This window comes from Halteromyces radiatus (genome assembly GCF_025201355.1).
Source record: "Halteromyces radiatus strain CBS 162.75 chromosome Unknown BX664scaffold_4, whole genome shotgun sequence".
NCBI lineage: Eukaryota > Fungi > Mucoromycota > Mucoromycetes > Mucorales > Cunninghamellaceae > Halteromyces > Halteromyces radiatus.
Window position 1 is genome coordinate 863,827 of NW_026251690.1, and position 13,827 is coordinate 877,653.

At 32.9% G+C, this 13,827-nt stretch overlaps 6 protein-coding genes across 6 annotated transcripts; 5 read left to right on the forward strand and 1 right to left on the reverse strand.

Moving 5' to 3' along the window:
• The first annotated feature begins 137 nt into the window (after window positions 1-137).
• On the forward strand, window positions 138-2,104 carry BX664DRAFT_385568 (uncharacterized protein). Its single transcript, XM_051549258.1, has 3 exons — window positions 138-549; window positions 608-686; window positions 759-2,104. The coding sequence occupies exons 1-3, from the start codon at window positions 173-175 to the stop codon at window positions 2,079-2,081; spliced, it is 1,779 nt and encodes a 592-aa protein (XP_051399834.1). The 5' UTR covers window positions 138-172; the 3' UTR covers window positions 2,082-2,104.
• An 802-nt stretch (window positions 2,105-2,906) lies between these two features.
• BX664DRAFT_314242 (uncharacterized protein) lies at window positions 2,907-3,535 on the forward strand (the record flags this gene model as incomplete). The annotated part of the gene is made up of 2 exons (XM_051542653.1): window positions 2,907-3,227; window positions 3,290-3,535. The coding sequence occupies 2 exons, from the start codon at window positions 2,907-2,909 to the stop codon at window positions 3,533-3,535; spliced, it is 567 nt and encodes a 188-aa protein (XP_051399835.1).
• Window positions 3,536-3,646: 111 nt separating this feature from the next.
• Window positions 3,647-6,001, forward strand: BX664DRAFT_125194 (uncharacterized protein). Its single transcript, XM_051539778.1, has 7 exons — window positions 3,647-4,101; window positions 4,174-4,321; window positions 4,380-4,669; window positions 4,770-4,919; window positions 4,979-5,057; window positions 5,143-5,752; window positions 5,812-6,001. Exons 1-7 carry the CDS (start codon window positions 3,887-3,889, stop codon window positions 5,886-5,888), a joined length of 1,569 nt encoding a protein of 522 aa, XP_051399836.1. The 5' UTR covers window positions 3,647-3,886; the 3' UTR covers window positions 5,889-6,001.
• Window positions 5,867-7,485, forward strand: BX664DRAFT_331922 (uncharacterized protein). Its single transcript, XM_051545227.1, has 5 exons — window positions 5,867-6,810; window positions 6,892-6,983; window positions 7,063-7,123; window positions 7,194-7,308; window positions 7,382-7,485. Exons 1-5 carry the CDS (start codon window positions 5,946-5,948, stop codon window positions 7,416-7,418), a joined length of 1,170 nt encoding a protein of 389 aa, XP_051399837.1. The 5' UTR covers window positions 5,867-5,945; the 3' UTR covers window positions 7,419-7,485.
• A 159-nt stretch (window positions 7,486-7,644) lies between these two features.
• Window positions 7,645-10,237, reverse strand: BX664DRAFT_125180 (glycoside hydrolase superfamily). The gene is made up of 3 exons (XM_051539777.1): window positions 9,743-10,237; window positions 9,306-9,669; window positions 7,645-9,224 (listed from the first exon to the last, which is right to left on the reverse strand). Exons 1-3 carry the CDS (start codon window positions 10,126-10,128, stop codon window positions 7,722-7,724), a joined length of 2,253 nt encoding a protein of 750 aa, XP_051399838.1. The 5' UTR covers window positions 10,129-10,237; the 3' UTR covers window positions 7,645-7,721.
• A 476-nt stretch (window positions 10,238-10,713) lies between these two features.
• Window positions 10,714-13,799, forward strand: BX664DRAFT_331924 (SPOC like C-terminal domain-containing protein). Its single transcript, XM_051545228.1, has 16 exons — window positions 10,714-10,816; window positions 10,883-11,062; window positions 11,169-11,365; window positions 11,434-11,536; window positions 11,598-11,681; window positions 11,746-11,933; window positions 11,994-12,096; window positions 12,152-12,266; window positions 12,325-12,413; window positions 12,475-12,603; window positions 12,677-12,788; window positions 12,881-12,970; window positions 13,031-13,131; window positions 13,227-13,319; window positions 13,411-13,506; window positions 13,608-13,799. The coding sequence occupies exons 1-16, from the start codon at window positions 10,736-10,738 to the stop codon at window positions 13,713-13,715; spliced, it is 1,869 nt and encodes a 622-aa protein (XP_051399839.1). The 5' UTR covers window positions 10,714-10,735; the 3' UTR covers window positions 13,716-13,799.
• The last annotated feature ends 28 nt before the right edge of the window (window positions 13,800-13,827 follow it).

Genomic DNA, 13,827 nt, shown 5'->3' on the forward strand with positions numbered 1-13,827 from the left:
CTTTTTTTTTCACTTTTTTCAGTTCTCCTATCTGTCTTCTCCCCCCTTCTTTGTAGTATTTATTGATTTTACGGTGGTGAAATTGAATCTTTCCTTTTTCAATTATTTCAGCAATTCTTTTTTTTTTTTTTTTTTTTGCTATTTCTTCTTCTCTTTCTCTCTTTTTTTTTCAATGGTGATATTTATACTTGTATGTTTACTTTATTTATCAACCTATGGATCAACTTCATGGTCTTCATTTGGTCCTCCTTTTTTTACCAAAGTGAATCAACAACATGGACATGACGCTAACGACGAAACAAGCTTTGATGCTGACGATTATGAACCTTTACCAAACGATCATTTCCTTCCCGGTCCTGGACTACATGAAGACGGTACATTACCAACAACACTTCTCAATTCTATTCCGTATCGTGCCAATGCAAGCGATCTGGTCACAGTCGAACTTTTATGTATTTTGGATGATCATTTTTGTTCCAAAGTATTAGTGGCCCTGAAGGACGCTGCTCAAGAATTTACTCAAGTTGTTCATTTGAAAACCAAGCTTGTGTAAGATATAAAAAGTGCGATGATTTATATGTATATTAATAACTGATTTATATTTTAGAATCCGTGCTGCTTACTATGAATTTTGTGAACACATATGCGCCAATGATACCTATGGACTTGGTGCCCCATCCTCTCAGGTAAAATAAAATTATTATGATTATTTGGTTTTGAAAATAGATTAATAGATGTTTTTTTTATATGTATGATAGTTCACTTTACCATTCAAGGACGATGATATGAATTTTATATATCCTCAAGCGCTTGCAAAACAACTTTCACCTTACGAATATACAGCATCTTGGGTTTATCATGACGTGATGATTGAATTAAATCATGATCCATATATGAATTCTATCAACCATAACTATGATCATGGTAACGGAATACCTCCTTTTGGCAAATATTGGTTCAAGGGCGATCCCGACATCCGGCCATACCAAATTGACTTTGAATATATCCTGTTACATGAAATCCTCCATGGCGTTGGCTTTGTTAGTTCCTGGGCAGCCTATTTTGCAAATAATGCTTCTCCTTTTCATACTCTCTTGGACAATATCTTTGATCAGACAGAACTACAGATGGTAACACCTAGTCCTTATTGGTCAGTTCAACCGCCGACAGGTCCTACCTTTGTCACTGGATTTCAACCTACTATGATCTTTGACAAATTTTTATTCCTTGCCAACAACAGCAATAATAACGACAAGTTTTCTCACATGTCTCTAGCAACAAAAAAAAACAACGCGTCTTTAATGGATTTGGGATTTACTATGCAAGATTTTTGTGTCCAAGGTCATGAAGCATTTATTATTCATTTTATGGAAACTTTCAAACATTCATCTCAAGCACAAGAAGCAAGGGAACTTTATTCCATGTTGACTCAAGAACACGCTCTTACCTTCCAATTTGAACCGATGATGTTCAATAGCAGCCATAGCAACATGACTTACAGTATTCTCGACTACCTGAACGATACATATACACATATGAATCTGCTGACTGGAGAGCAGACATTGAATGCACTGAATCATCATGAACAATCAGGTAGACTCTTTCGACCGGGGGTGACGATTGCACATGTTGGAGATGAATTACAAGGAACACCGGATTTTATTATGACGGAAACATACCGAGAAGGCAAAACATTACAACAATGGGTGGATGAAGTGTATGCAACTGTCCCCGTGATTCATTACAAGATCGTACTAAATGAATCCACTACCGTGGAGCGGATATACAAATCTCCTATTGGGCCTGGCATATTGCGGATATTGGATACGATAGGATATGTGACAATTTTAGATCATACGAATGGCACCGGCAATGACGAAAAACAACAACCTTATAACAGCATGATGAAAAAAACCAAAAACAGCCATAGAAATGTGTGTGACGATATGCATACGACACTATTTGGAAAAATGGGGACAAAATCAAAGACTCCGATGACGCGCTTCACCTCCAACACTTCAAAACACCAAACATCTCATTTGATCAAGATTTGGTTTCTTATTATTCTTATTGTTTATTAAGGATGACCTTTTTTTGTATATATGTAGTATAGAACAGTAATATAGATTTGTTTTACTTTTTGTTTTGATTATTATTACTATATTCTTATTTGATGGATATCATTACCTCTTTTGGGGATTCCTTTTTCTTTTTTAATATGAACTCACACGAATAAACAAATTTTTTTTTTTTTTTTAGTTATATTCAATTTCATGTCCGCCTTTTTTATATGTTCATTTTAAAATACACACACACATACGAAAATGATCAAACAACAGCATTCAAATAGGTGGTACGGACGTGTCACAGAGAAGGGGGGAAAATCATCAAAGGATCCTCATTTCTTTTTATATTGCTATAGAAGCATCGGAGATGAGAAGCCCATGACCTTGTTTACCATCTTTCTCATTTTAGAATATAGAAGATAAAAATGATGTTGATACTTCATATATATTATATATATTATTTGTTGTTGTTTTTTTTTTTTTTTGTTGATAGACAATGTCAAATTGGTAACCAAAGTAAACCCATTGGTAATCCTTTTTATGGGATATGATTCATGCATCAGTACGCGGAGAGTCAAAGCAATCATCTCCTAATGAACTTTATTTTAGTGTTAGTATTCCCCATCTTTTTTTCGATCCCGCCTATGATGATTTCTTGCTTGTGCTTGTTTTCCCCTTTACCATCCCCTTGCGTTAAAAATGCATATAAATATAAAAAAAAAAAAAAAAACGGAGGTTTTCTCAATTTGGTTTTTCTTTTCCTGTTTGATTTTCTTTTTTCTTTTTTTTTTCTTTTTTTTTGCCACCCGATTTTTTTTTCTTCTTTTTTATAGAAATAATATGATGGGAGGAACTTGTTTATGTATCAAAGCAAAATGGGTGACATTAAAATCATGGTTAGTACCTTCTTCTTTAAAATTATTACATCGACGACGACGACATAATAAAAAAGAATATTATCAACAACAACAACAAATGCAAGAAAGACGACCTTCTCACTGTACTAGTTGTTCATCACAACCTTCAGATTTACAAGATGAAGATCGCCAAGCCTACTCGTTTTTCAAACGCCGGTCAAGTCAGAGTTCACAAATGACGTTGACTGATTTACAACGTGAAGCTGATAAAATCTATGATTTATTCTTGTTAGCTATGGATGAGGTAAAACTGAAAATGATGATGATGTATTATTTTAAATCTCATATTTTTTTTTATTATTTTAGTTGAATTATGCGGGTGACTCACAAGGTACATTTTATTATGTCAATGATCGTGTTAGCGCGCAAGAAGCTATTGAAAATTTTTCGTGTGCATCTATGCAATTATTGACCAAAGCACATGATCCTCAATTCAAATCTCAATTACAAGCAATGGTACGACCAAGATTATTACTATTACAAAAAAAATTCAATGCATTACCTGATGAAGATGATCCTCTGACCCATCGTCAATCTCTTTATTGTTCATAATATCATTTTCATTTTTCCATCATTCTTCTTTATCATATATTTCTTATGATATATATATTCTGTTCATTTTCACCGCATATCTTTCTTTTTGATTATACCTTTTATATATATAATATTTATTTTTTATCAATAAAAAAATACGCAAAAAAGGCTTTGTACATACCCCAAGTTTCAAACTGTAAACCCCCCGAGACAAAAAATATCGATAATTGGCCCACTGGTCTCCCCGCGGAAGTCGAAATCTTTGGAAGGTTTAAGTCTTGTTTTCTATTTTTTTTTTTCTGCTCTCCTTTTTGTTTCTTTAGTTCATTCTTACTTTTTATTTTTTATATTATTGGTTTATACTAACTAATGGTAGGTTGTTGTGGTAGATTACGCCTTCGATATATTAAACATGCTAGACTTGTCAACAACTGTTACCCAAAAAAAGAAGGTCAACTAGGTCCACTCTCAGCAGAACTCAGTTATCTCACCTTCTATGCAAGTTCACGTCCTGCAAAACTCACCAAAGTTGGATCCTATTTACAGAAAAAAGTCAATAATGATATACGAAAAGGAAGAAAAGAGTAAATGACAAAATATATATATATATATATATATATTTAACATTGAACTTATTCAATTCATTTTCCAATTAGAAACAACAAAGTCTCCCTTCGAATTCTCAAAGCTCTCATTCAGACATGTCACCGTGATATCAACTTATTTTGTCGGTCTGTTGTAGTTATCCTTATTCAACTATTAGATACAAGAGATATGGTGTTGATTGATTTGGCTTGTGATACGGTAAACTAAATAACATTGCATCAACATACCAAAATAAGGAACTTAACATGATCTATAGTTTTATGTATTTTGCAGTTATTACGATAGTGCCAGTCTTGGTGTGGATCCTGAATTTACTCGTGATTATGAAAAACTAGTGAGTCGGTTTGCCTCATTTGCGATCTATCCAAATGATGATGCTTCTTTGGCCTTGCAAATGAAATATTGTGGTCATAGAGCCATTGCTGCCATTGTCAATTCTTCGGCTATTCATTCAAGTGATACTGTTGTTCTCTTTGGCATCATTATACCTCCTCTATTAGCCACTCTTGATACTTCGTCCTCATTCGCTTTGGAACTATCCAAAAGGTAAAAAAAAAAAAAAAAAAAAAAAAGAATTCAAGTATATATGTAACTGGATTCTTCTTTTTTTTTTCTTATTATTATTATTGTCATTGTTATTATTTAGTGTCCCCTCCATCGATGTCCGTTGTTCTGTTTTTGAAGTGGAGAATTTATCTATGGAATGGATTCAACATTTGGCAGCTCAAACTTTGTCACTTTTATTTAGTTTATCTAATGGTATCGGCGTACGTACATCTCTCACTCCTTGTAAAGAGTAAGTTTTTTTCATCATATTAAACTAGTGATAACACTTTTTTTTTTATTTATTTTTAGTTATTATACTTCTCAACAAAGATGGTGGCCAACCAAGTTTTGTGAATCAGTATCAGAATTGATCTTACATTCAATACAGGTGAATAAAAAAAAAAATAATTGTCAAGCCTAGTTGTTATTTTTTAATGACATGTTTCTTTTATTATTATTATTGATTTATTTAGCCTCAATACCGATATCTGATGTTAACAAACGTATTATATTATCTTCATCGGCCTGTGGATATGACTGATCTTAGTCAAGTGGATCGCTTTGTTGGAAATGTGGCCATACTACGAACCATTTTGACTTCCAAATTACAACTGATGGGAGTTCCTGTTTTGGAATTATTGACTTCTCTTTATACACTGATGATGAAATCTCTCACAAGGACTGGCACCTTTTATGATAAGAAACCCGATTCTCAACATCCTGAACAACTCAAACATTATAGTGTGCAGCATGATCTTTTTGAAAGTATTGTCGGTCTCGCCTCTCAATCATATTATGCGAATCAATGGAATGATATTATTGGTTATATCATTGACAAACTTCGAACCAAACCTTCCTCTTCTCAAATTGATAATACTGATACTGTTGTTGATAGTGAACAAGAAAAAACGATCATCCGTGATGTCCCTACGCATCTCTATCAACAATGTAGTGTGCGATTTCTTTACATCTTTCAAGCAAATGCAATCAAGGCGTTGGAAAATGAAACAATGGATCCTGATGTGACTTTTACAATGGAAACATGGTTACCTGGACTGGAAATATTATATGACGACTATCAAGGTGATAAGAAAAAAAAATTGATCTCTAAAACCATTAACAAATCTATTTACTCTATATAGATATTCGATTGAAGTTTGCTGACACATTGATTCACTTTCTCAGTTCAACTCCTGGAAAAAATTCAGATTGTTTGTAAGTTAGAACAATGAAAATGTGCATGTATATGCGAGAATGGAATGATCCAAAGTAATCAATGCCTCCTTTTCTTATTCACAGGTCATCCTTGTATAATTCCTTTGGTAATTCATCATTTCTACATCAACTACTGAAATCTATCTATGTTTGGGTACGATTGAAAAATGTGGATGTCCGTGATATGATGGCGATCTATCAACTACTTTGTTGTATACCTAGACGATTCAATGGCTATGGTGTCATTCGAACAGTACCGTTTATCTTTGCCCTACAGGATCTTGCCTATGATTGTATACATGCTAGTACTGGTGTGGCTGATAGAACACATCATAATATCGTATCTGCTGGTGATGATTTTGTTCAAAAAAAGTCTGTTGGTGCTGATGACTCTTGTAGTATTCAGGAGTTTACAACTGCTACCAACACTCCAGTGATTGGTGATTCCACTATTCAAGATACAATGCCTGGTGGTGTGATAACAGATGACTTAACTATCCCTGTTAGTGGCGCTACTCCTTCTTGTATTGCTCCTTCTTCTCCTTCTTTGGATGGTCCCTCCATTGACAACCCTATTGACTATAGATCCATCAAGTATCAACAATCTCTGGCAACAGTGACCTTGGAATGGATAAGGACGATGGCGGAAATAACAGGTATGGAACAGGTCATGAATTATGCACAATCGATCAAAGAAAAGCGACAGCACCTGCATCAAGAACCAAAATTAGATCTAACAACAAAACCAACTGCGGATGCACCTTGTTTGGATGACGCGCAATTTGGCATCAACAAAGTCATTGATTGGATGGATCGGCAGAAAGTGGTCAAGGCCATCTTGGATGACGATAAATTGCACGATCAACAAATTTCGGATGTGAATTTAGAAGAAAGACTTTATGTACAATGGGCATCTGAAAGTTATGGTAAAGTTATAAAAAAAAAAAAAAAAGTAAGTTTAAGATGTATTCTCTCCTTATTAGAATTATTATTATTATTATTATTAGAAAATCAAGAAAAAGGATTCCGAATTGAAGTCGATTCTGATACTGACATGAAACCAAAACTCACCGCAGCAATCAATAATGGTTCTTTGCAGGTAAAAGACAAAAAAAAAAAAAAAAAAAAAAAAAAAAAAAAAAAAAAACTTGTCTATACTTACATCATATTTATTATAGAAACGACATTCTCAAGGGGAAAAACCAATCGTCAATGTTGAAAATTTGAAAGGAGCACTGGGTAAGTAAGATCAAAGAGGGGGGTATGTTGTACTGATTCATGCATGCATGCATTGTTTTTTTTTCGGTAGCTGCTCAACTTTTAGGCAATGAACAACAACAACAAATTATCCATCCTCCTTCAACAGATGTGAAAATTGAATTGAATCAATTATTATCTGGTCTGTACTCTACCATGTCAACAAAGTATGCAAACGACTTTTTTTTTTCTCTCTTTTTGCCTTTTTATCGCTTACATTTTTTTTTTTTTTTGTTACAGGGAACAATCCATATCTTTAGTCAACCCTCCTTACTAGTTAGAAACCCCACCTTTTATATGTATTTTTTTTTCTTTTATCTTTATGTATTTTTTTTTTTTTTTTGGTGGTGTTACCGCATTAATATAGAACGAACTGTGTTTTGGTGTTGTTGTTATTTTTTTTTCTGTATACATTTATCTCTTTAATAATAATAAAAAAAATTTTTTTTTTGTTGAATTCAGAAGCAAAAAAAACATACACATATAGGCATATAGAATGTCAACAAAGAACAAAAAAAAAATAATAATTTATTATCATCAAATAAATAAATAAAACAAAATCCAATAAATAAAAAATCAATTACAAATCCACCACAGCAAGACGTACTTCACTTTGAGATCGGCCTTCACCTCGTCCTTCGACTTGAATGGTTTCCCAGGAGACAGATTGGCCATTGACCTTGATCAGTGGATCAGCAGGTTTGTTGGTTTGTCGACTATCACGCAAGTAATCACCAAAGCCCAAATACAGATGATGTTGTCTTTTATTTTCTTGGCGGAAGGCGACTTGGATACCTTGTTCTGGCGAATATTGAAGTGTATGTATTTCGGCACCAGGAACAATGTGACTGGAGGAGCCCATGAAAACAACCTTGTCCTTGGCAGGTGGGGGTATATGCATGAATGTCTTTGTTTCGTGTGTTTTGAGAACAAAGCTAGATGAAGGATGATAGAAGAGAGGAGCATGACGGTCAGGATAAGTCAGATGCATGTCATTGTCAGTGGCGAAAAATAGAAAAGGGCCCCTTTTCTTTTTGTCATCAAGTGGTGGTGGTGGTGGAAGATAAAGCGTTTGATCTTGATCAGATAAATTGCTATAGGTTGTATAGTGTCTTGGTGCCGTCTTTTCATTGTCTCCTTGTACCATGAATCGAATCATATAGACGGAGGGCCGGAATTCAATCACACTTTCCACTTGAGGAACCACCTTGGGGAACGTGGCCGAATACAATAAATGTTCATCTTGTCCATAATCACCCACATTGTCTGAACTAAACACGAGCGCACCAAGGATATTGTTGATCACACATAATGTATAGCGTTCATCAGGCTTGAGCTTGTTGTTTTTATGTCGTAGGATCATCACATCAGGGTCATTGCCAAACATAGTATCCGACATGGACCATCGAGACAAAGTGGACACCAAAGAATTGGCTGTGGACACACGTTCGCGTACATGAAGATATTTGAGTTTGGTATCTTCCCACCAATTGGCCACATCCGATCCAATACGACAATAATCTACTTTTCGCCAAGCAGCTGCAAGAGGGACCCCACACCCGAGAATCAACTTGTCATCACCTACTAGATCACGAATCAGTTCCATGGCTTCCCACATGATTTCACCACGAGATTTGCCTTGTCGAGGAATCATAGCGGCTGCAAAACAAAAATCCAATTTGACCATATCAAAACCCCAATCGCGTAATACTGTATCGAATACTGTCTTCAAGTATGCCCGTGCTTCAGCTTGATACATATCCAAAGCATAAAATCCACCCCAGTTTGGTCCTGCCACCACCGGTTTCCCTGCTCCATCTTGAATGAGCCAGTGAGGATGTTTCTTGACAATCATACTTGTGAATCCAACAGCAAAAGGTGCAAGCCAAAGTCCTGCCATAAAACCTGCTTTTTTGATTTCTGTTGCCACTGTCTTCATCCCATTAGGAAATTTGTTGTTAATAGAGAGCCAATCACCAATAGCAGTTTGAAATCCATCATCGATTTGAAAAATATCAATAGGATATTTATGTTTCTTGAGAGCTGCAATATTTTCCATAATAATCGATTCACTCACATCGCCCTATTTAAAAAAAAAAAATTGAAAAAAAAGGGAGATCAGTTCTTCTTGTTCATACCCTATTATTATTATTATTCAACTTACATAATAATTATACCAAGATGTCCAACCATTGACATGTCGACGATGTTCTTGATCCTTTCGAAGTACGCGTCTATCTTCAAAATAAGAAGCATATCCATCCCAAAGTATACGTTCGGCATCATGACCTTGATGTATCCATGTCTTAATCACAGCACATGATTCGGTGGCCTTGATTCGTTTTCCTTCCACGTCCTTGTAGAGTCCAAAAATATTAGAATTAAAATTCGCCTTGAAATAAGTATAACCGACATTTTCAGATAAAGAACCAAAGAAAACAATGTTGTTACTAATGTCGCGAAAGTGTGTATAACTACTGGAATGAATAAGTCCTTTTTCACCAGAATGAGGGTAAATATCATAGTCCCTATATATATAAAAAGTATTATATGTTTGATTTTTTATTTTATTTTATCTATTTCCTTTTTTTTTTTCTTTACCCTTGAAGATTGTATTGAGTATACCAAGCTACTGTTTTCTTGATATCACTAATACGATCATTAGCACCCATTTCTCTTGTTTGTGACCAACTTTGGAATCCATTGGCAAGCATTTTTAAATCGGTCAATACAGTCGAATATTTAGCTTCAAAGTGTAAGAGTTCAATATCCACTTTAGGTTGTATAATGATATTCAATATATAACCATCACCATTCGTCTTGGTATTGGTAATGGTGATAGTCAAGTTAGGATCGTTAAAAGGGGTACCTGGTTGAACTTGTAAATCTTGATACTTGATCACTTCACAATTGGGTGATGCTAACAGTTGGTAATTGAGATCAACACGAGCAGAGGCAGTGGTGAAAAATGAAGGAGTCAAGTTCATGTTGTTATTGTATTTTTTTTAAGATGTAAAAAAAAAAAAAAGAAAGGAAAAGAAAAAGAAAAAGGAAAAGCGAGAAAAAGGAAAAAACAGATCTTTCTCATAGAAACGGAACTAGACCAAAGAGTGCCTTTTTCAATCACCGCGAAGTTGGTAAATGATGGTTTGTTACACCATGTTTTGGTTTGCAGAATTGAATTTGACAATGCATTTGGAAGTTCTAGGTTGAATCAAATAAAGTAGATCAAATAGATCCAATGAAAATTAATACATCATATTAACTAAAAAAAAAAATGAAATGTGAAGATAAAATTCCATCTGATAGTAAACCTTTTTTCAATTTCTTCTAACAAAATCAATAATAATGATATTTCATGTTGAATAAGAAGAATATTATTTAATTTAATTTATTATTTCAATTCGTTTCAAAATCCAGGTTAGTACAACAAACTAAACAGAGAAACTCTATGGTGTCATGATGGCTGGTGATCTCATTTGCAAACTGATTTTGAATCCCGCTGACTGTGAATTTTTGTTTGTCAATTTAAAAAAAGAGGCGCGTTCATGCTTCTCATATTTTTTTTTCGACCTTTTTTTTATTATTATTATTATGGATGCCAACTTTCTTCGATCTGCTAATTCTACATTTTTCGAAGATGATGATAACCAAGAAACAGAAGCTATTGCTACAGTAAGTCTTCTTTATTTATTATTGAATTTAAGGATCTTGATACATTGGGTTTTTATTATTTTACAGGAAACATACGATAACCGAGATATGGTAATGTTTGCCATTGACTGTTCACCAAAAATGATGACAAAGGATATTGATGGTTATACACCTTTTGTCAAAGTAATGAAATGTCTTCATTCTGTATTGGTGGCCAAGGTATTTAGTAATACAACTGATTTAGTTGGTGTACTTCTTTATGGAACGGTAATAACAAAAAATTATACATATATTTTTTTTTACTCTTTGTGATACATTCTTTTTAATCCTAATTTTGCATAAATCCTTTTTTTTTTATTATTATTATTATTAGGAAAAAGCAGAAAATCCAGCAAATTTTGGTCATGTTTATATATTACAAGATCTTGATTCACCTACTCCAACACGTATTAAACAAATCGAAAGTATGATGAATGGTGAAGTAGACTTTGAACAATTATATGGAATCACTTCAGCCGAATTTCCTCTTGGAGATGTATTCTGGACTTGTGCTGATATTTTTTCAGCAATGTAAGTAAAAAAAAAAAAAAATCTTTTATGCCACATTATATTCATTTTATTTTTAATATTAATATTAGTACTCAAAAAAGAACCAGTAAACGTGTATTTTTATTTACCAATCAAGATCATCCTCATAGTGATAATGAAAAATTAAGAAATGCTGCTATACAACGTGCAAAGGTTAATATCAAAAAAAAAAAAAAAAAGAATATATCCATGTTCTCATTTGTTTAATTTATAGGATCTTTTGGATATGAATATTCGAATTGAACTCTTTGGATTGGATCGCATTCATCATAATTTTGATTATAAACATTTTTACCGGGTAAAAGAAAAAAATATGAAATCACATTGATTGATCTGATCCATCTTTTTTTTTTTTTCTTTAGGAAGTATTCATACATGAAAAATCTGATGATTTTTATGATGATGATGAAGCAAATGATTTTATAATGGAAAAAGGATCTACCAAACTTGAAGAATTAATGACAAGAATACGACGAAAAGAAGTGAAGAAAAGATCTTTATTCTCAATACCATTCAATATTGCAAAGGATCTTACTATTGGTGTGAAAGGGTAAATATGATTCTTTTTTTTTATTTATTAGTTCTAAATCATAAATTATTATTATTATAGTTATTCTTTGGCCATGGAACAAAAGAAAGGTTCTCCAAAAAAGGTATTGACTGAAGGAGAACGAATACAAGAAGTACAAACTGTGACAGCCTATCAATGCATGGTAAGTAGAATGGAAAATAAGAATAATAATATATATCTCACATTATACTTTTTAGGATTCAAATCTCTTCCTAACGGATTACGATGTTAAATACTTTTTTCCATATGGTGGTGAAAAGGTTGTGTTTACAAAGGACGAAATAAATGCAATGCGAAATGTTGGTGATCCAGGTAAGAATATAAAAAAAAATATATATTTTAATTTTATTTATTAAATGGTTTTTGATAGGTCTTACACTCCTTGGCTTCAGACCTCATTCTATTCTTTCAAATTATCCCAATGTCAAACATTCATACTTTATCTATCCAAGTGAAATGGTAAGTATATTATGAAGAAAAGAGTAATCATAGACTCATCAACGGAAATATGTATGTTTAGGAATACGAAGGTAGTACCAGAACTTTCACTGCTTTATTGAATGCTGTCTTAGATCAAGATAAGATAGTCATGTGTTACCTTATTCGACGCAAAAATACAATGCCAAACCTAGTAGCATTAGTACCTCAGGTAAAAAAAAAAATAACATGGATAAAAAAAAAGAAAAAAAAATAGCATTGATTTTTTTTTGTTATTTATTTAGAATGAAAAATTGGATGATGATGGTATACAAATAACACCTCCTGGATTTAACGTGATTTGTCTTCCATATGCCGATGATATCCGACAGATACCTGTAGAATCCACACCACATGGTAAAAATTTATCAACAATATATTTTAGAAGAAAAGGAAAGTATCGGAATTATGACAAACAACACTTTTTTTTTTATCATATCATTTTATAGCAACAAGTTTACAAGTGGACTTTATGAAATCAATTATCAACAAACTGTTTATCAAAGGTGATTATGATCCAATGGTATTTGAAAATCCAGGCAAGTGACTAAAATATTTTTATATGAAAAATGGATAATATTGATAGATTACTATATTAGGATTACAACAACATTATGCTACACTTCAAGCAATTGCATTGGATGAACCATTAGAAAAATCGGATGATAGTACAATACCCAAGTTTGAAATGATTGATAACGTAAGCCATTTCTTTCTTATCAGTACTATATATATATATATATATATTAAAACGGACTTTTTTTTTCTTGTTTATACTATTTTTGTTTTATGAAGAGATTAGGTGATGAAATTATAGCATTCAAAGACCTCATCCCAAATTATGGTAATTTGATGGAAAATGCGTCAAATATCAACCAAAAACGGAAGGTAAAAAATATATATATATATATATTTTTTCTGTGTGTGTGTGTGCTTAAATGAAAGATCTTATTGGAGGTACTGATTTTGCATTGATTAGGATATCATCGGCGATTCCGGAACAAGTGGCAAGAAACGACAAGCAACACATAATCTGAGTGTGGAACAAGCGTATAAAGATCAACAGTTGGATAAGGTAACAACAAGCTTATCTTGATTTTAATTCACCGATTTGATATTAAAAAATAACGATATAATTATTTTTTCTTATTATATTATTATTATTATTATTTTTAGTGTACAGTACCAATGTTAAAAGAATGGTTAAATTCAAGGGGCATATTACCACAAGGTAATAAACCAAATCTTATGGATCAAGTTTATCAAGCATTGAAATCAGTATAATATTAGTTATCAATTGTCGGTCAATAAAAAAAAATTTTATATCTATCCCTTTGATCAGTGAGTCCGAAACATTTTTTTTTATTTCTTTTTTTCTTTTTTTTCTTTTTTTTTT